This window comes from Littorina saxatilis, linkage group LG5, assembly GCF_037325665.1.
Source record: "Littorina saxatilis isolate snail1 linkage group LG5, US_GU_Lsax_2.0, whole genome shotgun sequence".
NCBI classification, from domain to species: Eukaryota; Metazoa; Mollusca; class Gastropoda; order Littorinimorpha; family Littorinidae; genus Littorina; species Littorina saxatilis.
Window position 1 is genome coordinate 59,449,826 of NC_090249.1, and position 26,571 is coordinate 59,476,396.

Consider the following 26,571-nt stretch of genomic DNA (forward strand, 5'->3'; position numbering starts at 1 on the left):
TAAATGAAAGAAAATGTTTTAACAAAAATGATTCGTTCGGAACAGTATATGTGCATTTATAATCAGGTATTTTCTCGTACTTACAGATAAAAGTAAGTAAAGTAATTCTGCATACAAACAGAGAAGAATGCAAGGGATGTAACTTGATTTAATCAGTTATCTTAGTTACAGTGGAACTCTCCTTGTAAGACCATCCAATATTCAAAACCTTTTTTTTTTTTTAAAGATTTTCTGGTCATAACGTCTGTAAGTGTAAATGTACCTCCATTTTAGTTTTAGAACTCCTAGTCCTACCCTTTTAACTAAGACATGATTTTCTTAGATTTTTTTAAGTCTGTAAAGAGAGGATCCACTGTACTTCTGGCTTTTTCTCTTTCTCGTGACACTTTTTTGACACTGACAGTGAATTTATTTGAAGTTTTGTTCTCTGTTGTGTCACTGAGATGTTAGAGTTGTGGGTAAAGTTATGTTAATGCTGTAGTTGAAAAGTTCAGCGTCTGCATTTTCCCATTTTGGTTTTGGATTTTTCTTCTTATGCGTTCCAGGGTTTTCTGTTTGATTTTGTTCACTAGCCTGCTGCTGTTGTTGTGAAAGGTGTTTTCACCAACACTTGCAGACACACACACCCAAATGCACGCACCCACACACATAAACAAACGTATGCACGCACAGGCTGACACACGCGCGCGTATGCATGCACTAACGCCACATGCACAACCAAATGTGATGCCTTTGTCAACTTCTGGTAATGGTATGTTGTATGAAATAAAAAGCTCAGCCAAAAGTCAGCTTCTTCTTTGATGTAATATCTCTCCCTCTTTTATGGCCAAGATATTGTGCAGAAAGGTGACCGAGTAGAGAGAATTGTGGGCTACACATGGATGTCAAAGCGCTTGGCTTTATATTGCAGCTTGAAGGCTGAACTGGGGCTTAGGGGATTTATAGAAAGCATTGTGTGTTTCTTTCTCTTTAGGTGGCAGGTTCTGGCGGTGGTCAGGTGATATCGACCTACGACCCTCGATTAAATGCTCTTGGTTTACCGCAGTATCCTCCCTTGCCGGCCAATCTGGATGCGGCAAAAGTGGAGGAGATCCGTCGCACCGTCTACATTGGCAACCTTGACCCTAAAACGGTGAGTAGATAGACTGGATGTGCAAATGCACGTGAGTAGATCAACTTGACTTGCTAATAGGCCATGAAGTGCATACTGTTCATTTGCATGCCAGTTAAAAATGGAGATTTTTGTTTTCTTCCGCGTTTTGGAAGGTAGAGCTTTTGAACCTTGGCTAGGATTTATTCTTTGAGCTTGTTGGCCCTTACATATATTGTAAAAGTTAGATCGACTTTTCTTGAAAATATTCACAGCTGGGCCCTTCAAACTCAGGATTCACCAAGCCTTTCATGATTCTGGTTTGATTCTTTGAAAGTTACGCAAATCTTCATCAGATTTCAAAGTCACTGCTCTGACAGAAACGATGCTGTACAACAGTGCTTGTTATTGGAAATTGCACCCTGCCACTGTGATGGAGAGTCTATCAAGGCTTTGCTCTTATAGATTAAAAATAATTTGCAAAAACTGTATCGCAGAATCCCAGAAATATTTATTTCTTTTTTCAGACTCCTGACAACCTGATCAGCTTCTTCTCCCAAGCAGGGGAGGTGAAGTACGTGCGAATGGCAGGGGACGGATCCTCCGGGTCGCGTGGTGCCTACCTGGAGCTGACGGACCAGCGATCCGTTGCCACCTGCCTCGGATACAATGGCATCAACTTCAATGGCAGAACTATCACGTCAGCTCCTTTTCTCTTATTTTATACAATATGTTAAGATTGTCTCCGCGACTTTGTCATTACGAGCAGTTTGTCTCAGTGACTTTGTCATTACGAGAAGTCGAAAATTACTTCTAAGGTCTCAGCCAGACTGTAGTTTTATCCGACTTCATTTACGTGATATACACACGTGTATATTTAGCACATGGATGGTCTCTCTCAGGTGTGTAGAATAAAATACAATAATGTTGCAAGAGAGATGATGTGAGAAATCAAATTGACCCTTTGGTCATTTACGGGGGACAACTCTCATTCAAGTTGTTAACACAGCTCCTATTGTTTAGCACATCAGCAAACATAGTTTTTATCAGGCGTTTTTTGAAATATATTAGCTGCGTAAGACAAGTGTGCACACAACAGTTGTAGGCACGCTCAGTTTCATCATCCCCATTCCAGGTATGAGAATCTTCCTCCTGTTAGAGGAATTCCTCCAAGTGTTCATGTTGGATATTCCCCCCGCGGGTTTGGGGGAAGAATTTACCCGATGCTCCCCAGCATGTCGTAAGAGGCGACTAACGGATTCTGTTTCTCTTTTTACCCTTGTTAAGTGTTTCTTGTATAGAATATAGTCAATTTTTGTAAAGATTTTAGTCAAGCAGTATGTAAGAAATGTTAAGTCCTTTGTATTGGAAACTTGCATTCTCCCAGTAAGGTAATATAGTGTACTACGTTGCAAGCCCCTGGAGCTAATTTTTGATTTGTGCTTTTGTGAACAAGAAACAATTGACAAGTGGCTCTATCCCATCTCCCCCCTTTCCCCGTCGCGATATAACCTTCGTGGTTGAAAACGACGTTAAACACCAAATAAAGAAAGATGTTAGATATGGAAAATCAACATTAAATTGATTTTGAAGCTGTGAGCAATTTTCCTCAGGTGTATATCAATTTACTTTCTTCTCTTACATGAGGGTTAAGTGCATACGACATGTGCAACAGGAGGAAAATGGCTTGTTCATTTCAGTGCTTGTTTTTTAAAATTATTCTCTGAGGTGCCTATTCTCTGAGGTGCCAGAAGACGTGTTTGGCATAACTCTAACTTAGTCTCGTTGCACATATCGTATTCTTTTAGATCGCTTATGTCCCTTTGTTTCTTTGGTCTTGTAAGGAAGAAAAACTAATAAAATCTTCTACATTTTGTTGACTCACATGCGAAGCAAAAGTGAGTCTATGTACTCACCCGAGTCGTCCGGACGTCCGGACGTCCGTCCGGAAAACTTTAACGTTGGATATTTCTTGGACACTATTCAGTCTATCAGTACCAAATTTGGCAAGATGTTGTATGATGACAAGGCCCCAAAAAGCATACATAGCATCTTGACCTTGCTTCAAGGTCAAGGTCGCAGGGACCATAAATGTTGCCTAAAAAACAGCTATTTTTCACATTTTTCCCATTTTCTCTGAAGTTTTTGAGATTCAATACCTCACCTATATATGATATATAGGGCAAAGTAAGCCCCATCTTTTGATACCAGTTTGGTTTACCTTGCTTCAAGGTCAAGGTCACAGGAGCTCTTCAAAGTTGGATTGTATACATATTTTGAAGTGACCTTGACCCTGAACTATGGAAGATAACTGTTTGAAACTTAAAAATTATGTGGGGCACATGTTATGCTTTCATCATGAGACACATTTGGTCACATATGATCAAGGTCAAGGTCACTTTGACCCTTATGAAATGTGACCAAAATAAGGTAGTGAACCACTAAAAGTGACCATATCTCATGGTAGAAAGAGCCAATAAGCACCATTGTACTTCCTATGTCTTGAATTAACAACTTTGTGTTGCATGACCTTGGATGACCTTGACCTTGGGTCACATGTATTTTGGTAGGAAAAATGTGTAAAGCATGTGAGTCGTATGGGCTTTGCCCTTCTTGTTTTATTTTGGATTTTACACAAATCAGATTACCTCCTTTTTTGACAATGTTCTATTCTCATGTGTGCCTGTACATTTTTTCCTTCAGAGTTAGCCATTCCAAGGTGAGCATCACCAAGCCCCTGACCAAGTCGCAGGAGGCGTCGCGCCGAGAGGTGGAGGAGGCCATGAAGAAAGTGAAGGAGGCCCAGTCCCTCATCTCCGCTGCTGCTGGAGGTACAGTAGAACCCCCCTTTATAAGACCGCCAAACATTGGAGAAAGTCAGGTCTTAAAAAGGGGGGAGTCTTAAATATGGGGAGAAATTTACAGACGTTATGAACAAAACATTTTAGAAATCAAGGTCCTGGGGGGGGGGGGGGGGGTTCCACTGCCTTTCTTTCAGTTTTGAGTGCAATTTATTTCCATTTATTGTCCTCTTGCAAGCCCCCCGCCCCCTCCCTCCTTACCTGTTAAGATCTAAACAAAACAAAATCTCAGAGAAATTGGGTCTCAAAAGAGGAGTTTTAAAGTGGAGGTTAATTTCCAGAGTTCATGAAGAGAAAATGTGAAGAAACTGCTTCTGAAAACTGAGGAAGTCTTACACTGAAGAGTTTAAGGAGAGTAGCATGGGATCTGTGTCACATTAACTTAATTTTCATAATTTTCTGTTTTGTCTCTTCGTTTGGCGCCTAGGAAGTGTGTATGCGATTTCAGAGAGAAGCCGTTCAAGATCAAGGTCACGCCGAAGATCTCGGTCCAGAGGCTTCAGCCGTTCAAGGTCGCGCTCCAGGAGACGTTCAAGATCTCGTTCGAAAGGGCGTCGCCGTCGCACCAGGTCACGCTCTCGAGGAAGAAAGTCAAGGTCGCCACGTCGCGTTCGACGATCAAGAACTCGCTCGCCAAGGCGTCGCCGGTCCAGATCTAGGTGAGGAAAATGTATTTTTTCTCTTGTTTTGCAATGTTGGCTCTGAAACTTCTAAACCACCGCGTGTGCTGCCCAATAGATGTTTTCCAGAAATAACTCTGTCATGATTTTTAAGTAGTGTGGCAGAGTAGCCCTTTTACTGAGCCAAGCTTTTCAAAGCAAGGTGAAGCAACCAGCAGACTACTGGCTGGCTATAACCTGCTGTTCGTCACGATTGCAGGTTAGAGCCGGCCAATACCTGCTAGCTTTGAAAACCTTGCTCAGTAAAACTAAAAAGGGGCTCTTACTCTGCCACAACGCTTAAAATTCTGACAAAGTTATTTCCGAACATTGTCTGTTCCCCATCCCCTCTTGTGGAGAACAAGCACATGCCTGCTCCTCTCATGTCAGTTTGGTTAAGTTTATGCTGTTTTTGTTGTTCTCAATATAAAGTCATGTCTGTTAAGGCCAACAAAAAAAATTTGTCTGTTTCTGGTCACCCGACCGCCCTAAATTTCGGCGCCGACCCTAAACTTTTTTTTTCCAAACTCAAATTTTTTTAATTTATTTTTTGGTGGTAAAGGACAGGGTGAGGAAATGAACAACAAAAACGTGTGAAAACGAAAGTCCGCTGACGATTTGTAAATGTGTTGAGTGTCTTGTCTCTATGTATAGTGAATCCAGTCTCTTTGCGCGATTTTTAAAGTTAGTTTTATTGGTCTACATTTGGTGTAAAAAAAAAAAAAATAAAAAAAAAATAAAAATCCCTACCTACCGACCCTATTTTTTTTAGCCATATTACCAGAAACAGACAATTTTTTTTTTTGGCCTAATATAGTCGGTGTCTGCATAGAAAAATACATGTACATTGAGTGGATGTACACGAAGAAAACTGTTGTCTGATGTACATTAGAAGTCTTGTACATTTCAACACCAAGCTTAAGAAATTCAACTTCAACATATCGGGCAAGGTTAGAAAAGAATTGTAGATAGGTGGCAAGACTGAGACTCGTGAAAAAGCGCTCTCAATCTGTTGATTCTCAGCCTGCATATGCAGTGAGAAACAGAATAGCAATGACAACATTGGAAAATATGAAATGGTTGAAGCCAGGTAGCTGCTGAAAGAGCAGGTAGTTAGACTTAGAGTGAGGAAAATGTTATTAATCAGAGTTAGGTAAATGTTACCAGAACTGGACATATCAGGAGGCTCGAAATGTTCCAATACGGCGGGACAGAATGATTACTGTGCATTTGGTTACGTTTAGCTCTTATTTACTTCTGTTTTCATGTTTGGGAGTGATTGAGACTTGTACTAGGTTGATACCATACAGAGGGGTGTGTCATTTTGTCTGTGTGTAGGTCTGGCATTGTTGTTATACCAGCTCGGGAGTGAGTATGACGCACTACACATTTAAATCCTTTACGCACTGCTGAAATAGCGCAAACAGTTTTTATTTTGATTCAAAGCTGTGTCCTTTCTCATTCTTTTTTCTTTTTGTTTCCTTCTTTACCCTGTTCCCAGTCAGTTTGCTTTGGCGTTGCATGTAAACTTGTACCTCTTTGACCGCAGGTATATAGTAGTTTTAAAGGAATATAATGGACCAAAAAACTCCCTAATGCCCCAAGAGCTATACAGTTCAGGTTGGGGATTGTAATGAAGTCACCTAACATTGGAAATACCTACAAATAACTGTTTGAACTCTGAGTTATTCACAGTTCAAAGGGCTGTGTTTGGGTCATGTTTTGAGAATTGATTTCTCCACTTCGCCTTCGTTCCGCCTTCGTTCCGCCGCTGTCTTTCTTTTGATTTTTGCCGTATTCTTCGCTCCTGTGGGAAGTTCGTATTTCTCATGCTGTTGCGAAAGGTACATGGTTGAACTCGCCCAAAGATACAGACTTCTATTTGAGGGTTCGACACAGTGTGTATTCTCCAACGTACAGTGTGTTTGTTTACGCTGTGTAATGCTATGTAACACCGTCCATCGTAGAATGAGCATGGCCTGGCAAGATTTCAGATTTAAATTCCGGAATCCAACAGTTTTCAGCTGTATTGGAAAAGCATACCTACTAGCAATGATCAAGATGCGTAGACGAATGGAAGTTGGGACGTGCAACTGTTTGCGGATTATAATTAAAATTCATGAAATAATTAGCATGGAGCTAATGCAGACCTGGGAACCCATACGATTTTGCCGTATTTTGTACGCATGATTGTCGAGAATACGCTCAGTACGGTCAGTGGGAAAAAAATACGACGAGAAAAATTCCTGGACTACTTTTCTTCACAAGCCCAACCTGAAGCCGATCCAGTATTTTGGCACATGATTACGTCACTTTATTAGCCGCTGTCAATAAAAATATAATCGGATCTTGTCAATCAAACCAGACAAACGAAAGTACGGTATTTGGCGAAATCGGCTCTGAGAATAAACAAGTGAAACAAAGAAGAAGAGTGAAAAAGTTTGAAGAAAAATATCACACACGCACACACACACACAATTTCTAACCAACACACACATGTAGTCCCGCCCGGAATAAGCTTTTTGGGGATGATTTACGACTTTTGCGCACATTTCGAGCAGACGAAAACACAACATGGCGGCTCTTGCTCCTCCAACTATCGCGAGACACAAACAAAACGAAATCTCGCGCGCGCGAGATCCTGATACATCCGGTGTTTCTCTGTACGCTTGTCACGACGACTTGTTGACAAACGAAGATTCGCGAACGAAAGAGAAAAGCGCCGAGTCTTGAGTAGAGAGCTAATAAAGTACCGGTAATCGCTAATTGAGCGAAATGAAAATCCGCGGCGACTTCCATTAGGTGAATGCTATTCAAGTTTAGGTAACGTTTTAGCCGCATCTTTTTATAAGCCGCAATGCGATTTTTTTTTTTTAAAGTCGCGGCTTGTAGTCCGTCAAATACGGTACAGTTTTTGTCATTAAAAATTGAAAAAAGCATTTGTTTTAAATGTATAGGTAAACTTAATTAACGGTGTGACGGGGCATACTTTTCGCTTGAGGCATGTTTTAATCATGGATGTGCAAACGCTGTGTGGAGTACGCTCATTTTTTTGAAAATACACCAAGTTTGTTTGAGAATACTCAAAGTGCAAAACAGGGGTTCCCAGGTCTGCTAATGATTGAAGGTGTGTCTAAATAGGCAATATCCATGAATAGGTCTGTAGGGTTTGTAAAGGGAAACATTGTAAGGCTGGTGGAGGATTCTTTTTTCTTTCATTGGTTAGGTTCCTAATATACGTGAATAGCTGACGACAACTTTCTGTTACCCTCTTGTGTACATGCATTTGCTTATCTTTGATGTGATTTAGTTTTTGTTGTTTTTCTTTTATCATTTTGCCTTGCTTTTTTTGTGCTGCCCTATTTTGTTTCATCATTTTAAGTGGACTTGAATGAAATTCAAGTTTGAAACGCATGTACGAGCTTTTTTCTTTACGCTCCAGTGTAGCTGGTCCTACCCAGCTGGGTCTGTTTTAAACAGGAAAGCAGAAAGAAAAGGGAAAAAAAAGGGGGGGGGGATTTTTTGTTTAATTGGTTTTGGGTTTTGTAGTACTAGTAGGCTGCTGTGTAAAAGCAGTACTTATATATGCTCCATCCGTCTACTGGGGTTTTTCCTTTCATCTTGTAGAACTGCTCACTTGCTTGTAAGGTCTCCCCATTCCCCATCCCCCTCCCTACTCCCCCCCCCCACACACACACCGTCAAAAAAATATTCAAACTAACAAACAGCATGGAAAGTGTCAAAGGTTGAGCTGGTCAAATTCCTAAAATTGACATTTCCTGAATGGGAGAGCCAGGCCCCTTTTTGAATGTCATGGTTGGCTTAGGGGAGGTAAGAAATGTTTCTAACTTTGCTGTTGAGTGTTGTGCTAATGAACGAGAGAGAGAGGGTTGTCTGTGTGTTTGTTGTTTTGTGAGTGTGTGAGTATGAATGCTTGTGTTTTCTTTCTGTTAAGTGTGTTCTGTTTTCAGATGGAAAGGCGCAGGTGAGCATACTCCTCAACGCTAGTCCTTTTCTGTCAGACTTTATTTTTCTGTTTCATTGCTTTTATTTATTGCTTGTGCAGATTTGATGGGCGAGAACGATTGCTCTTTCTGTGTCCAGGGAAAGGGTTGAGACTTCTAACAACAGAAATGTTTGCTGAGAAGTTTTTCAGTTGTTTGAGAAAGAGTCAACCTGTACTCTAACAACCAATAGTGTTTCTTACTTGGGTATATCAGGGCGGGGATGTAGCTCAGTCGGTAGCGCGCTGGATTTGTATCCAGTTGGCCGCTGTCAGCGTGAGTTCGTCCCCACGTTCGGCGAGAGATTTATTTCTCAGAGTCAACTTTGTGTGCAGACTCTCCTCGGTGTCCGAACACCCGCGTGTGTACACGCAAGCACAAGACCAAGTGCGCACGAAAAAGATCCTGTAATCCATGTCAGAGTTCGGTGGGTTATAGAAACACGAAAATACCCAGCATGCTTCCTCCGAAAGCGGCGTATGGGTGCCTAAATGGCGGGGTAAAAACGGTCATACACGTAAAAGCCGTGGGAGTTTCAGCCAATGAACGAACAAACAAACAAACTTGGGTATCAGGTTTGATACACATGAGAAAGTACCCAACTTGGTGAGAAGGAAGGGCTGGGTCCGATGGAGTGCTTAAAGTTGAGATTTGTTTGAAATTTCAACCAGTTGGACCCAGTGCTTGGGTCCTATCCAGTCAGGTAATTTCTCATGCACACCTCCCAAGGTTCCCAGTGTATGATCGAAACTGTGAAGAATTTTCAGCCCTTTCTGTTTCTTTCGACAGAATTTTATTTGAATTTTTTCTTTTAACCTTTCGTATGAGGTGTAAATTCAAATGCTGAGGTCTTGTTTTTGGTGCAGGCGCAGAAGGTCAAGGTCAAGAAGCAAACGTCGTTCTCGTTCTCGATCAAGGTCAGTGTCTTTCCTTTTCTTTTTTAAGGAAGTCAGTAACTTGCAACCATCTTGGTGAAGATTTTGAGCTTTAGTGGTGTTTTGTCATTTGGAATACCTACAGCCATTCTCTTGCAAGCAGATAAATATATTCCGTTATTTGTATTTTGGTTAAAAATTAACATGAACAAAAAAAGACTGGCAACTGCAATCAAAACGGGTATGACTGACTGTTCATGTATGTCTATGCAAAAACCAATAAAATACCTGAATTTTCTGGTGAACATGGGGCGACAAGGTTAGAAAAGAATTGTACTAAGGAGGCAAGACTGAGACCTCAAGCACAGAATATTCTATGGTGAAAAATGCTCTCAATCTGTCGATTGTCAGCCTACATAGGTTCTGAGAAACAGAATAGCAATGGCAACGTTGGAAGATATGAGATAACTAAAGCCAGAGTTGAAAGAGCAGATAGGGTGAGGTCAACGTTATTAGAACTGAATATATCAGGATGCTCTATTTATGTTCTGAAAGAGATACAATATCGAGTAAAATACACATTAAGACTTTTTTTTACACCCTCTTTCAAAGGGAAACTCATGCCAAACAAAGCTTGAAAAGGGGTCATAATGCACATTTCTGTCACTTTTACTGATGTCTTACAGGTACTGACAAAGGGAAACTCATGCCAAACAAAGCTTGAAAAGGGGTCATAATGCACATTTCTGTCACTTCTACTGATGTCTTACAGGGACTGACAAAAAATTGATCCAGCAGTAGAAAATCTCTTGTAAGGTCGTCGTATGTATCAGTATTGTATGTTATTATTATTTCTAAACAGAGTGATTACTGTTAAGGTCATCAGACCTGGGAACCCATACAATTTCGCCGTATTTTGTACGCATGATTGTTGAGAATACGGTCAGTGGGAAAAAAATACGACGAGAAAAATTCCCAGACAACTTTTTTTCACACGCCCATCCCGAAGCCGATCCAGTATTTTGTCACACGATTACAGTTTTTGTCAGTAAACATTAAAAAAAGCATTTGTTTTAAATGTATAGGTAAACTTAATTAACGGTGTGACGGACGCGCGTGAGGCATGTTTTAATCATGGATGTTCAAACGCTGTGTGGAGTACGCTCATTTTTCTGAAAATACACCAAGTTTGTTTGAGAATACCGTACTTTCCGGGTGACAAGGCGCTTCGTTATCTAAGACGCACCCCCTTCTTTTTAAAAAAAATTGTAATCCAGTCACCCATTGGACGCAGGGGGCCGATAGGGCGCACCAAAATGACCCAGTTTTTGCCATGAGAGGTGGTTCCCCTGTCATATCTGAGAGAGGAAACACTTCCTGCATCGGGGTCAGTGACCGGTCAGTGACCGACTTTAACTGAGTGAAAATATGTGTGCTCTGTGTGTGCGGCCAGATCAAAGGCATTGTGATAGCTGGGTGGCCTTGTTAAAAGACACGACCTTCTTCCCAGGGGTCAATGACCCAGTTTTTGCCATGAGAGGTGGTTCCCCTGTCATATCTGAGAGAGGAAACACTTCCTGCATCGGGGTCAGTGACCGAGTTTAACAGAGTGGAAATCTGTGTGTGCGGCCAGATCAAAGGCAGGGCAGTACCTAGTAGCTGAAACATGCATTATCACAAGTTGTTTGACTGGTACTCAAGCGGTCTCTTTGATTTTTTTCGTATTTCATACACGGATTAGGCGCTTCGTTATACAAGACGCAGGGGTCGAACTCGAGGAAAAAAGTCGCGCCTTATGACCCGGAAAGTACGGTACTCAAAGTGCAAAACAGGGGTTCCCAGGTCTGCATATGATTTTGCCGTATTTTGTACACATGATTGTCGAGAATACGATCAGTACGGTCTGTGACAAAAAATACGAGGAGAACAACTCCTGGACTACTTGTCTTCAGAAGCACATCCCGAAGCTGAACCGATATTTTGACACATGATTACACTTTTTGTCAGTCAACATTGAAAGAAGCATTTGTTTTAAATGTATTGGTAAACTTAATTAATGGTGCGACGGACGCGTGTGAAGTATGATTGAATCATGGATGTTCAAATGCTGAGTGGAGTACGCTCATTTTACTGAAAATACACCAAGTTTGTTTGAGAATACTCCAAGTGCAAAACAAAGGGTTCCCAGGTCTGGGCCATGAAGCATTTGTTTATGTTTAGCTCTTATTACTTCTGTTTCCATGTTTGGGAGTGATTGAGACTTGTACTAGGTTGATACCATACAGAGGGGTGTGTCATTTGTTTATGTTTAGCTCTTATTACTTCTGTTTCCATGTTTGGGAGTGATTGAGACTTGTACTAGGTTGATACCATACAGAGGGGTGTGTCATTTTGTCTGTGTTTAGGTCTGGCATTGTTGTTATACCAGCTCGGGAGTGAGTATGACGCACTACACATTTAAATCTCTTACGCACTGATGAAATAGTGCCATGTTTTTATTTATTTAAAGCTGTGTCCTCTCTCATTCTTTTTACATTTTGTCAAGTTTTGTGTGTGTGTGTGTGTGTGTATAAAGCGATTCCAAGAAAACTACTACCGGACTGATCTTCTTGAAACTTCACATGAGAGTTCCTGAGTATGATATCCCCAGACATTCTTTTCATTTTTTCGATAGATGTCTGATGATGTCATATCCGGCTTTTTGTGAAAGTTGAGGCGGCACTGTCACGCCCTCAATTTTCAACCAAATTGATTGAAGTTTTTGTCAAGCAATCTTTGACGAAGTCCAGACTATGGGATTGCATTTCAGCTTGGAAGCTTGAAAATTAGCTGATTAGTTTGATTATTAAAGTTGTCATTAAAATCGAATTTTCAGTAGCAGATTAAAAAAAGATTGCAATATATTCGTCATCTTCTCCTGATTTCAGAAATATATAGATACACCATGTTTACTACAAAAAAAAATGTGCTCAGAATAAAAAATAAAAAAAGATTCAGTGAGTACTACGGTCGCATGCTTCGTGGAGACGAGCGTGACCCGTCTTGGTCTTCAGGTATGGTAAGCCAAGACTATTTAATTGTAGCCTCAGCAATGACTGGTTTGTGGTGTTGATCTTTTTGATACCAACGGAGTAAATGTTTTGATATCGTTTCACGCGACTTGTTTGTTTTTGTTTTCTTCTTTACAGTTCAGCAGGGAGCACTATTGTTCGATGACTGTGAGTGTGTTACTTTGAAAAGAAACATTTTTCTGTACAGGTACCCTTTGTGTAAAGCGAAAAAAAATAGACTAACATTTTGTGTGTGTTTATTTTCAGGCGCCGCTCTCGCACCCCTCCAAGGGCTTACTCTGGTCGTCGCTCGCGATCCAGGTAAGAAGAGGATCGTTTGCTCGTCAAGTCGGTTTTTCACCTGTCTGTCCCCATACCGTCTTGTGCTAGTTTTATGGACATTGCAATGTTTTTGAGCACGCACTTAGCTGCAGCTTTTATTTTGCTCAGAGAATATCTGCTGACAAGAGGGGATTGCGATAGTTGCTTGTACAGCAGTCCCTGCAATGTACGGCCCCCGGCGTGAGCGGACACCTGACATGTACGGACACATTTGCTCGGCACGGAGTGTTTTCCTTCTATATTTGCCCCCCCTTAAACGGACACCTGCAAAACGTGGACGCGGACACTCATTTTCGGTCCCAACAGCAGGTCATACCTCCAATGTACGGACAGACCATCGTCAAATTTTCACCACAACAAAATCGATAACAGAGCAGTCCGGCTCTTGGTACAAAGATCACAGCCGCAATGGTGTGATGACAGTCACTGATAACTTGAGTGCACGTGTACCCATCGTGTGTCTGTGTGTAACCTCTTTCATTGACAAGATACTCTTGTTTCCCCTCAGCCTTGACCAGTGAGTCGGTTGCCTAATCTATGAACCCTTCAGTTGTCTTGCTTTGTCAAAAGTTACGACACAGTCAACTGGTTTTGCTCTGAGTGAACAGTGCAGCTGGCCTCTCTGGCCACAGCCCCCAACAGTACATGGCTGGAGGGAGTGAGAGAGAGAAAGGGGGGGGGTGGAGGGTTAGCTGGCTAAACTCTGTGGGGTGTCCGGTGTCACCGCATGTCAGCAGGAAGAGCATTGGAGAGAAATAGAGAGGTGTACTCTTCCACACAATTTCCAAGCATCAGTTGTCGCGGCTTGGGGTAGGCATTAGTGAAGGAGAGTGGGAGCTGTGTTATGTACAGTGTATTTCCGACTGAAGAGTGAAAAGTCACTGCCATGCCACATGATCGGCATGCAGTCAATAAAGCCAGACAAGAAACAAATAAATTACTTGATTATGACATGCAGCTCTATCTGCTGCTATTTATTCAAACTGGTTTTCAAGCTTATTCTTGCAAAGCATCTGCACACGCTTCTCTCAGTGTGCTGTGTTTGTGTGGCTGCTTTCGTATGTCAGTGCATGGTGAGTGTGTTCACTGCCTTGAGGATTTATTTTATCTCTTCTTTTCAACGCTTTTCATACAAATCCTTTTTACAGAACGTTTAAAGAAGTATTAGGAGTTTATTGTTATTGTTTAGTAGCCACAAGAAGTGATTAGCATAGACTCAATCCTGTTGTTTGTGTGTCTCTGTGTGAGTGTATGGGGGAGGGGGTGGTGTGGTCACCCCTCCCGTGACCGGACACCTGCAATGTACGGACAGTTTTGCTATGGCCCAAGGGTGTCCGTTCATGAGAGGGACTGCTGTAGCTCTTCGCACTGTCTGATCAAAATATTTGGAAATGCAAAATGTCACTTGCCAGATGTGAATAGAGCTATGTCTGATAAGTAAAAGTCATGGTTCTGGTCGCCAGAATAGTGAATCATAATTGTTCAGCTATTGTTTTTTTTATGTGGGAAGTTTAAAGTAAAATCCCTAGTGGATAGGGAATCACAAACCATGCTCTTTGAATGGTAGGATTGGCCAGGTTGGCTAGCTCTGATGCTTGAAGCAAATATTCAGAAAGTGGAGGTTTTCTGAAAGATCGCAATCTCCAACATTTACTTGTCAGACTGTGTAAAGTTGTGTCAATTGTGTAAAATGTGCATTGTATGCAACACTTTGTATTTGTTTAGCGTAAGAATAGCAATGTTTTAGGAACAGGTATGTGATGATGAATGAATGAGCAGAAACAAAAAACAATTGTATAGGTTTTATCTTTGACACTTTCCAAAACAAACACTTCCAAATGTTGCCCTTGTGCCTCAGTATAGCATTCTCTGCTTTCTTAGTTTTGCTTTTTTTATATTGAATGATGTAGGAGAAAATTTGATTTCTAAGGTTTTGGCTGTGGGTTGTTGTTTTGGGATATAAAGACATGTATTTTCTGTTTTATTATCTGTTGGTTGCCACTGGTTACAATTTTTGATATAAGTGATTTTTATCTTTTACTTCACTTGAGTTCACGTCTTGGGGATATTAGGCCAAAAGAAAAAAATAGTCTGTTTACGGTATCTCGACCGACCCTATTTTTTCGCGCAACCCTAAACTTTTTTTTTTGGCATTGGGGGGGGGGGGGGGGGGGGGGGGGGGGGGTGGTCTTTGTTTTTTGGCAAAATAACTTAAAAATATGTTGGGTTTTTTTTTTTTTTGGGGGGGGGGGGGAATCCCGACCTACCGACCCTATTTTTTGGGCCTATGTTAGCGTAAACAGACTATTTATTTTTGTTGGCCTTATATAAAAGGGTGAAGTCGGTTAGGGGTCAATTTCTATGAGAACTTCTCGCTTTGAGTGTGTGCGTGCTTCATTCTGCTGGCAATGACTAATCAGACCTGAAACCTTTCTGAATTCTAACGCACATATTGCTGCAATGACTAACACACCTAATTTGAAACAGAACAATCATGTAGGTTTTGAAATTCTTGTCAGTAGCTTTGTCGTTGTGTTGTGATAAGCCTATTCCTGCATGAAATAAAGCATGCGTTTGTTTCCTTTTGTATAATAGTTTGTTAGAGAGAAATGTGTGTTGAAATATTTATATGGATAGAGTAAAAGAAGACAAGAGGACATGTTCAAATATTGATACATGTATATATTTTCTCAGTTTAGGTCAAAGAAAGGTGCATAACGTTGTTATACTTCGGGTAGGATTTAATAATAAAGCCATAAATGAAGGAATGAGGCAGTGTTGTAAAGAAACTTATTTAAATGAGAGGATAACACATGTTGTCAAACTTTAAAAAGTGAGAAGACACAGGGAATGGAGAGTGAACAGGAAGTCAATTTGACCGTTACAGGAGCCGACGAAAGTCTCCCCCTCGTCGACGCACTTCTCGCTCCCGCTCCCGTGGCAAGGGCAAGGATAGGAAGTCGAAGGAGCGAGAGAAGAAGAAAGAGAAAAAGAAGTCCGTCTCTCGCTCGCCCTCTCCCCCAAGACTGGAGCGCGAAGAGGCCGCAGCTGCCGATTCCGGAGATGAAATCTCTCCCGTCAAACGTAACTCAAGGTGCTCTAAGATCTTTAATTCTGTGATTGTTTTGTTCTTTATTCAACCGTAACTCTAGGTGCCCTAAGATCTCTCTAATTCCCTCATTTCTTTTGTTCTTTATTCAAACATAGCTTAAGGTGCTCTAAAGATCTCTCTAATTCCCTCATTTCTTTTGATCTTTATTCAAGCGTGACTCAGGGTGCTCAAAGATCTTATTTCCTCATATTTTTCTTTTCTTTATTCAGTTACTGTGCCCTGCAGGAAGTATGTGCAGCAATTCTTGGCCTAGACTCTTCCCAACTTTTCTTCTCTTTTGCTGTTTATTTTAGGCTATGAAAAGGCATTGACCTGGAACTGGAGCTTTTTCTCCATCTTGAATGTATGCATTCTTGTGACCTTGGGCGTACGCATTCTCTTGATTGTGAGTGCTTATGGTGGCCCATTTTCAGCGTGGATTTTCGATTCTGCTTTTCAAAGCCTTTTTCCTTGAACTAGATAGAAGCCTGCTATTGGCCATGAAGTTTAACTGAAGCAATGGATCTTGGCTCCAGCATCCAAAATCGGTTGATCACTATTAACATGCAGAACAGGACACACACAGTAGATGCAACATGTTCACAAAACTACACTCTAGTTATTGGCTCTCACATCAGAAACGTTTTGTAAATGTTTGATTTGGCTGTCAATTCATATTCATTTCACTTTCTGAAACACTAACATGGAAAGAAGAGGGGGGATAAGAGAGTTTCTCTGTTGACTGTAAATCACTGTTTTATACAAAGCTTGCACCTACCTTTAATTTGCTGTGTTGTGTGGGTTGACATGTCCTCCCCGTTATTTGGGTTAAAAATAAATGTCTTCCCCACTTTCAACTGAGAGTTTGCTCTTCTCTGTCAAGAAATGACTTGTGCTTCTTTGACCTCTTGAAACCTATTTAGTTGAGCAGTGTAATGAAGTCCTTGCTTTTTCAAAGGCTTTATGAATTGTGAAAGCACAAGATTCTACTTTTCTTGCTCTCTGTTCTTGTTCCATTTCTTCCTTCCATTCTTTCTATTGGGATTGAACCTCTTACGTCCAATTGTTTACCTGTCAAAGTCTTTGTTTCCTGTTTCCATGTGTGTGTTTCTTTGTCTTCTAGAGAGAGCTATGTGTGATTGCATGTCATTATTTTCACAGTGCAGTGTATGAAGATAGTTCCTGGATACATGGTTACCCTCCCCCCCCCCCTTTTTTTTTAATGTTTATTACTACGGTGTGTGCATGCCGGTATACGTTTGATCACTGTTGGAATATATGTGTGTGTATTTGTATGTCATGGTTATACATGTAGTTGTACAGCTAGAGATAAATGGTACATGTACACGTATAAAACTAAGACATTCAGATCTGATGTGTAATGTCATCGTAATGGTGATGTGTTGTTGTGTTTGTGTTGACTCAGTGGTGTGGTTTGTGGTTGTCTGTATAGTGAAGCTGCACCTGCTGTGGCAAAGAAAGCGACCAGGTATTTTATTCTTCCTCCTCATGCTCCTCCTTCAGGTGTTTACCCTCTGTACAATCTCACCTGCGCTATGGGGAAAGAATGTTGAATTTTGTTCATTTTGTTTGCTTTACATTGCCTTTTCCCCTGCCGTCAAGCATAGAAAGGAGGGAAGTTTCCTTAGCTGCTGTCAATTGTTCACTCTGGTTTGTTTGTTTGTTCATTTGATACAGTGCATACTTGTGCAGCTTCTGTGTGTTTGTTTCTGTATATGTGTGTGTGTGTGTGTGTGTGTGTGTGTGCATTCAATTTGCTCTAGCACTTGGAATTGAAAAATCAAAAGACACTATTGCATTTTTTACTTTCAGTACCGTAAGTGTTATTGAAGTTTTCCTGTTTAGGGATAGATATTCATATGTTAGACTGTAGTAATGCTGTTTTCTGTGAATGCTGATGGGCCTTGTTTTCCTGCTTCTTTATATGTGAAATCATTTACCACTACAATGAAAACAATTAGCAGTAAACCTAGGGAACATAGCAGTAAACCTAGGGAACATTGCAGTAAACCTAGGGAACATAGCAGTAAACCTAGGGAACATTGCAGTAAACCTAGGGAACATAGCAGTAAACCTAGGGAACATAGCAGTAAACCTAGGGAACATTGCAGTAAACCTAGGGAACATTGCAGTAAACCTAGGGAACATAGCAGTAAACCTAGAGAACATAGCAGTAAACCTAGGGAACATTGCAGTAAACCTAGGGAACAGGAACATTGCAGTAAACCTAGGGAACATTGCAGTAAACCAAGGGAACATGGGAACATAGCAGAAAAAAGTTGAGATTTGGGCAGTTTCTAGTTAATACAGATGTTGTTAGTACATGTGCCTGGTTACCTTTTGTTTTGTTTGTGTAAACTTCGTTGAGGGGGACACTTTTCTATGTGCCATTGTTATAGAAATTGGGGAACATCTGTATTCTAGTAATTCAAATATTTTTATATTTTGTTTGACATAATTCTCCTTCCAGTTGCTCTGTAGACGCGCCTGTTTTGGCAATTCTGAAAATGTTGACAGTTGATTTGATTTGAAGAGCAGAGGGCTGTAATGTTAGCATGCATGCATCTGTATATGTGTGGAGAACATTATTTAAAACATGAGTTAAAGTAGTTTTAGTAAACGATTCACCTGTGTAAAGTTTTATAGTGGTTGTGCATGTGTTCCCCATAAAGAGACACTGTGTTCATCTCAGTCATACTTTCCCAGCACAAGTTGTAATGCTAACATAGTAAGTACCATTGCTCCATTTAAAGCCCGACTTCCTCTACTAAACTTTCCCTACTGTGATTCCACAGCCTTTATCAGCTAAGCTGTCAACACAACCCCTTGTGCTAGCGGTGGTTTGTTCAGCGGAGTCAATTAGGCGTTTATAGTAGTGCCAAGACTGTTTGTTTATCTAGCGCGCCCATGCCATCACCGACTTCTGACAACTCATGTAGGCTAGTGTGTACCCTGGGACAAGGAGATTTACGATGCAGGAGCTGTCAGAAGTCCGCGATAGCATGGGCGCGCTAGATAAACAGTCTTGGCACTACTATAAACGCCTAATTGACTCCTCTGAACAAACCGCCGCTAGCATAAGGTCTTGTGTTGACAGCTTAGCTGATAAAGGCTGTGGAACCACAGAAAGGAAAGTTTTGAGAGGAGGTTGGGCTTTAAAACACAAGTTATGCCCTATTGGAAGATAGATTGATACGGTTTGTAGTTTGCTGTGACTGCAGTGTGTCTTTTGTTTTGTTTGTGTTCAGTGAGGCTACCGCTGACAAGAAATCCACTGAGAAGAGGTAATTTGTCGTGTTAAACAGCGGTCTTACATTGATAGCTATTACCTGTGGTCAGATAGCTATTACCTATGGTCAGATAGCTATTACCTGTGGTCATTCCCTTCGTGGACGGCTTGGCGTTAAGCAAACAAACAAACAAACCTGTGGTCATTCAGACAAAAAAGAAATGTCTGTCTGTGTGCGTTTATTTCTGATTGCCCCTCTCTTTCCTTTTTTTCTCTCTTCTTATTAACCCTTTTCACTGCCAGTCAAAACTTGCGTATGTGCATTCCTCACTGCCAGGGAATATTGGAGTTCGGGGTGTAATAATTCACAAAAAATTCTAGCTCCAAACTGGCAGTAGGTACGTAAGTAAAACCTATGTTATTTTTAAAGGAAATTGAACCAAGAATCTGTTTTTAGTGTCTAATCATGGAAATAATAATTAGTTTGGCTTATAATGATGTTTAAATATGAACTTTTGAAAAATCAGTCCAGCGCATCTTCCGGTGCCTATGGATCAAACACAGGTGGCTGTTTTGCTTGCTCCAAGAAAGGATTATAATCACTGTCATCTACCTGTTTCCAACGAATCCTCCGAAAGAAGATCTCCCCTTTCCCCTGTCAGTATCCATAATCATTTGCACCGCCTGTAGCGTCAGTCCGGCTTTGTTTTTCCCTACTAGGGCCCGGTCGACTGTCACCGTTTGCCATTTTGACGAGTCGAGATTTCTCTCCCCTACCCTGTCGCCAAGGCCGAAAATAGCCTTCAGACGCAAAACCGCGTCACCATTTATGTTTATTCATGAGTATCCTTCCAAGCCATTGGCTGCTATTTGTGTGTCAGCAGTGACGTAGCATTTCTGGAAAATTCCTGAACGGAGAAGACGGGTTTAAGGCGCTGCGGCTGCACAAGCGCATGACGGGTATACCCGTCATAAGGCAGTCAAGGGGTTAAGATTCATTGTTTATTTCGATTACAGCTTTTACAATTGTTCTCTTACAGTGAAGTTGAGATGAGATCTCAAGAGCTGTTGTACTTGTTTGAGTCCCTAACAAGTAACACGAGAGCCACTTTTGATTCCCACTTGAATCCCACTTTACTACAGTATATCCCCCTTTTAAGATCTCAAAAGATCTGAGAAAATCAGGTCTTAAGAAAGAGGGAGTCTTAAAGTAGGGGTAAATTTACAAAGGTTATGAACAGAAAGTCAGGGCGGGGATGTAGCTCAGTCGGTAGCGCGCTGGATTTGTATCCAGTTGGCCGCTGTCAGCGTGAGTTCGTTCCCACGTTCGGCGAGAGATTTATTTCTCAGAGTCAACTTTGTGTGCAGACTCTCCTCGGTGTTCAAACACCCCCGTGTGTACACGCAAACACAAAACCAAGTGCGCACGAAAAAGATCCTGTAATCCATGTCAGAGTTCGGTGGGTTATAGAAACACGAAAATACCCAGCATGCTTCCTCCGAAAACGGCGTATGGCTGCCTAAATGGCGGGGTAAAAAACGGTCATACACGTAAAATTCCACTCGTGCAAAAAACACGAGTGTACGTGGGAGTTTCAGCCCACGAACGAAGAAGAAGAAAAACAGAAAGTCAGAGAAAACAGGGTCTTGAAAGGGAGGACGTCTTTTTCTTCTTCTTCGTTCATGGGCTTAGACTCCCACGTTCACTCATGTTTTTAGCACGAGTGGATTTTTACGTGTACGGCCGTTTTTACCCAGCCATTCAGGCAGCATACGCCGATTTCGGGGGAGGCATGCTGGGTATTTTCGTGTTTCTATAACCCACCGAACTCGGACATGGATTACAGGATCTTTTCCGTGCGCACTTGGTCTTGTGCTTGCGTGTACACACGAATGGGGTTAAGTCACTAAGCAGGTCTGCACATAAGTTGACCTGGGAGATCGGAAAAATCTCCACTCTTAAAGGCCATGACAGACGGACTACACAAAACAGTGTTTTCTCTCAAAACAAACACAAAACAGCGTGCTTCCCGTGTGACATCCCTCAAAACGCGTTTCGGAAAACACTGTTTCGTGTTTCCGCGTCGTGTTTTTGGTTTTAGAGCCTGCTCTAAAATCTGAAAACACGTTTTGGTAGTCAGCCAATGAACAGCGGACGATCAATTCACGTGACTCGGTTTCCGGCATCAACAAGAGAGAAAAAAAATGGCCGACCCAGAGGCGGTACCGATTCAAGGTAGTACTGGAGCCCTGAATCCTTACTAGAGCTATATGGAGCCTGTAACGTTTGACAAGAGTCACTAATATCAGTGGGCGCTTTCAGCCGTGTTGTTTACAAACCCGAAACCCGAACAAGCGCAGTACGCTGTACTGGACGGGTCAACCTGACACTGACCGTTTCAGTGGGCGCTGCATGCATGCATGTGTACAAACTGACCGCACACAGCGCGGTAGCTGGAACGGGTCAAGCTGTCACTGACCGATATTTCTGTGAAAACAGGAAGCGTGCTAGTCTGTGTGTTTCGCGTGTGACATCCCCGCTTTGAAAACATGTGTTTTTCCAACGTTTTGAGTTGGAGTTTTTATCGAAAACATTGTTTTGTGTTGCCCGTCTGTCATGGCCTTAACCCACCAGGCGACAGCGACCGGGATTCGAACTCACGACCTCCCGATTAGGAGGCCGATGTCTTACCACCACGCCACTGCGCCCGTCGGAGGACATCATGAATGGGGGGGGGGGGGGGGGGGTTCTTAAAAGAGGAGTTCCCCCATGTATTTTCATCTGTGATTTGCTATTGACTTTACCCAAGGCCTGCGATCATGTCATTTCTGGAAAAGATGTCACGTATACACACCTACCCTACCATGCTTTGAGACCTTCACAACTGTGAGAAAATACAGGTCTTAAAATGGAGGTCAACTACACAGGTTATCAACACAAAGTCTGGAAACCCAAAATGTTAAACAAGGGGTATTAAAAGGGAGTTGGATTGTTGTGGAATCTCAAAGGTTGCTACACTCCCTTCAGATCCCCCAATTTAAAGACTTGCTCCTTGTTAGGACCTTGCTTGTTAGGACCTTGCTTGTTAGGACCTTGCTTGTTAGGACCTTGCTTGTTAGGACCTTGCTTGTTCAGATCCCTGGATGAATGTACCTCCAATGTCAGACTCGGTCCTTGACCGGAGTTTTTCAGGTTCAGGGGCTCCTCTGTATTATTTATTACAGTGGAACCCCTCACAACGACCCCCCTCTCTAACAACTACCCCGCCACAACGACCCTTTTTTTTTTTAACCGATGTGTTTCCTTATATAGTTGTCACCAGTGTAGCGACCACCCCGCTCTAACGTCTAAGGACCGACCTAACAGCTTGTGTAACGACTTTGTCAGACAAAGCCAAGACTCTCAGTCAGCGTAACGCATCACTGACAAACCGGTTATAACCAGTTATAACCGTCTCGCGTAAGCAAAGGCACTAATTAACCGCTGAGAGGTGTGATGGTTGGGTGGGCTGAGTAAACATCACAAACCAATCATCGAGAAAACAAACTCACGTGACCAACATACACTGTTCAATTCAGTCAGAATAGACAGTCTTTGGACAGAAGGCGGCAGTGGAGATAGACATGGCGTCTACAAAGAAAATAAAATAGTTAATTAACTCTCGAAAATCGAGTGAATGTTGTGAACAGACACAAAAAGGGAGAAACTGCCATCGCGATTGCAAAAAGTCTTGATGTTGGAAAATCTGAGGTGACTTTCTTTGTGGCCCCCTGACGCCGCCCCCTCCCTCTGTAAGGACCCCCCTCCATAAGGACCGATTTTTGTCAACATTTTCAAGGTCGCTAGAGAGGGGTTCCACTGTAGTATTAAACTCTCATGACATACTATACCACAGAACTTTCCTGCAAGTGCCAGTACTGGTAGGCGGGTGCAGATGGATAGCAGAAAGTGATTTCTTTTGAAAGCACATCTGATCAGCATGCACAAAGGTCTTATCACTACAGTGGAACCCCCTTTTTACCACCTCCAAAATCTGAGAAAATCAGGTCTTAAAAAGGAGGTGACTTTACAGAGGTTATGAACAGAAAATCTCAAAAATGACGGTCTTAAAAGGGAGGGAAGTCTTACATTGGGGGGTCTTAAAAGGGAGGGAAGTCTTACATTGGGGGGTCTTAAAAGGGGTGTTCCACTGTATGCACAAAGCTGTGTGTGTTTTTGAAAATGGAGAAAAAGCCTTACAAAAATGTGGACATGGTTGTAACAGCAGTTCTTCTAATGTTTTGCAGGGATCGCACCAAGAGTCCGACGGCTCCTCGGCGCCGGAAGAGTCCGTCTCGCAGTCCACCCCCGGTGAGAGCCAGCAGGAAGCGCAGTGGGTCTCGCAGTCCTGTGCGCAGCGCTCGGCGCCGCAGTCCCAGCCCGCCCAGGAAACGCCGCAGCAAGTCGCGAAGCCCTCGCCACTCTCGCTCACCTGCGTGAGTTGCTGGCCTTTGTTTTTATTTTTATTTATTGTTTATGGGTAAATGATAGGGGTGTCTCTCTCACTCCCCCTCTCTCCCTCTCTCTCTCTCTCTCTTACTCTGTCTGACTCTTTCTCTGTCTCTGTCTCACTCTCTCTGTCTCTCACTCAAATACAGAAAGGCTGGGCTGCAGTGATCTCTTTGCCAAAGTTTCCTTGACTTTTGTTCCAACTTCTGCAAACGATGCACATGTGTGAACTTTTGGGAATGAGAAATGCTCTTGAACAGAGTTTGAATTGTAACATTCTTGATAATGCAGAGGCAGAATGAGGCCTAATCACAAATGATTTTTTAACTTATTTATTTTGTTTCAGGAAAAAGAAGAAGGTCCGCAGCCCTCGCAGATCCCGCAGTGGCTCCCGTCACAGGTAAGAGTCATGTATGAAGAGAGTACGGATTCTTCTGCCTTTTGGCAAACATGTGGGGGTTCAGAGGCTGCTAGGTCAGCTCTTGCGGTGATGAACTTATGTCCAAACCGTACATACGTACCCCAACATTATTTCCTGACAGAGACTTATTTTTCTACCAGGGACTTTTTTCCTCCCATTTCACTTCTTCAAAATCTGTTATCTGAAGAACTTGTTCTCACTTTCTAGTCATGAATAGATCATGTCTTGTAGAATGAGTGGTAAATGGTAATGTCTTAGCATTGCAATTGAATTCAAGGGTACATACAACAAAATGTATGTTTTTCCTTCCTCCAAGCTATATTCATGGCTTAGAAGGGTCTAAAATTGTGGTTTCAAAAGAGTCCACGCTCTTACATACAACTTTGGGGCTGTTGAGGCCCAAGGTATCATGTGCTTTTTGATGGTGCCAATTTGGTATTTCTGTACAACTATTAATGTGGTTCTCATCTTGCAGAAATCAGTCAGTCTGTTGTTGCAAGCAGTCAGCTCAAATCAAACATCTTTGTTCTCAAATTTTAAACGTTGAAATAACAATTACAATTTTACACTCCCTGTTTAGAACCATGCTGTTTTGTACACCTGTATCACCTAATAATAATACTATTTACCCATTTATGGCATGGCATGGACAGTATTTCCGTCAATTTCAAACTTGAAAAAATCAAGCAAAGTAACTTCTTTGAGTTTTCAGAAATGTGAAATTCTTAAACATTGTAGGAAACCAGTAGGAATAGAAACATGTGTCACAGGTAGCATTGTATAGTGCAGAGAAATGCACATGGCAGCTCAAGCGGACGGTATTGTGTGCTCTGGTTGGGGGAAAGGGCGAACAGATTAACAGATGGAAGTCGCTTGTGCATTTCAATGCTTGTTATTCTCTCAGGTGCCAGGAGACTGGTTCCCAGTAATTCTCACTCGCTCCATTACACATGTCCTATGCATTTAGATCGCTTACTTCCCTTTGTTGATCAGATAAACGGTTACCACATAACTTGACGTTTATTCCATCGACAGGTCCAAGAAGGACAAGAAGAAGGAGAGGAGCCGGAGTCGTGACCGCGAGCGCAAGGACAAAGAGAAGAAGAAGAAGAGCAGCAAGGACAAACGTGAAGACAAGGAGAAGGACAAGGACAAGGACAAAATGCTGGCGGGCAAGGTCGTGCGCGACTACGACGAGGAAGAGAAGGGATACCAGAGTGCCAGCGAGCACGAGGAAGAGATGCGATCGCAGCCAGGCGACGTTGAGGAAGAGGAGGCAAGATCCAGCGGCGGGGACCAGCAGTTGGTCGACATGGACACCAGCGATTAGACCGGTTTAGTACAGTGAAACCCCTCCCCTTTTTTTAAGACAGGGTCTGTACAGGAAAATCCTTTCAAAATTCACAAACTTTTCACACATTTTTTACAAGCCGAAGACCGCACAACATCTGGAGACATTGAGATTTACCCTGTGGCATGGAAAGTAACTCCGTCAATTTCAAACTTGAAAAAAATCATAGCAAGGTCACTATTGCAAGTTTTCTGAAATGGTCAATGCTCGAACATGGCAGAAAGCCAGTAGAAATGAAAACAGATGTGTGGGGTATCATAATGTGGGGGTGGGGGTACATTTGGGGGCCTTAAAGGGGTGTTCCACTGCATCGCCTTCTTCCTTGACATTTCTTTTAGGAAAATGATTAGGAAAAGGGAGTTCATGTGTGTGTTTCACAGTTAAACTGTATTCTACTATTACAGAAATTCAAGACAAGACAACAAACAAATAGTTTAAACAACAAGATAAGAAAATATTTTGAAATTGAAAATAGAATATGCTGTATATTTGTGTTTTCCTGATTTGTGTTGTGCATTTAACACCTGTGTGCAGCACATGATTTGCAAACATAGATTTGATGTTCAAATAATGAACTTGTGTTTCTTATACTTGCTTTTCTTTTGCTAATAATCACAAGACTGAAGTGTTGAGGAATGCTGATGGTTTGCATATTACTTTTTCACAGCATTTAATTATTTGGCAACTTTATTTAGAGACAAATGTTACGCTCTTTCTCACAGACATTTTATGGACGACTGTGTGGTTTAGGTAGTTAAAGTTTTGAGTGATTGTTGCAATAGTGGACAAATTAAAAGGGAAAGAACATGTCCATTTTTAAATTGTAAGCTTCCCAAGTGTTTTCGTTGTTAGACACTGAAACTGATCTTGTACTTTACGCTTTCATATTCAAAAATATAGTTGGATAATTGTGATCCTGAAAAAGGTGCGACGTTTATTAGTTGTGTATGAAACCGACAGAGAGATCTGTTGCAGAGAAATAATGACAGTCAGGAAAAGAGTAACTGAAGGTGTGCATTGGTTTGGATGTGTGTGTTCCGAGCTTCACAGCAAAACTAAACGGTGACAAAATAAGACTGAAGGCTTGC

General features: G+C 41.9%; 1 protein-coding gene across 12 annotated transcripts in view; it reads left to right on the forward strand.

Annotated features, from left to right (window-relative positions):
* The window catches only part of LOC138967583 (probable splicing factor, arginine/serine-rich 7), a 29,084-nt gene extending 2,675 nt beyond the window's left edge, over positions 1-26,409 (forward strand). The window contains exons 4-17 of one of the 12 annotated variants that reach the window (XM_070340170.1): positions 974-1,132; positions 1,618-1,790; positions 3,794-3,921; positions 4,379-4,610; positions 5,949-5,978; positions 9,481-9,531; positions 11,895-11,924; positions 12,807-12,860; positions 15,769-15,975; positions 17,426-17,461; positions 19,242-19,277; positions 23,510-23,698; positions 24,058-24,111; positions 25,168-26,409. In XM_070340170.1, coding sequence (XP_070196271.1) covers positions 974-1,132; positions 1,618-1,790; positions 3,794-3,921; positions 4,379-4,610; positions 5,949-5,978; positions 9,481-9,531; positions 11,895-11,924; positions 12,807-12,860; positions 15,769-15,975; positions 17,426-17,461; positions 19,242-19,277; positions 23,510-23,698; positions 24,058-24,111; positions 25,168-25,462 — 1,674 coding nt within the window. In that variant the 3' untranslated portion in view covers positions 25,463-26,409. The remainder of the gene's footprint in view (positions 1-973; positions 1,133-1,617; positions 1,791-3,793; positions 3,922-4,378; positions 4,611-5,948; positions 5,979-9,480; positions 9,532-11,894; positions 11,925-12,806; positions 12,861-15,768; positions 15,976-17,425; positions 17,462-19,241; positions 19,278-23,509; positions 23,699-24,057; positions 24,112-25,167) is intronic. The other 11 variants (XM_070340171.1, XM_070340180.1, XM_070340176.1 and 8 more) reach the window with 11 other exon arrangements.
* Positions 26,410-26,571: the final 162 nt, after the last annotated feature.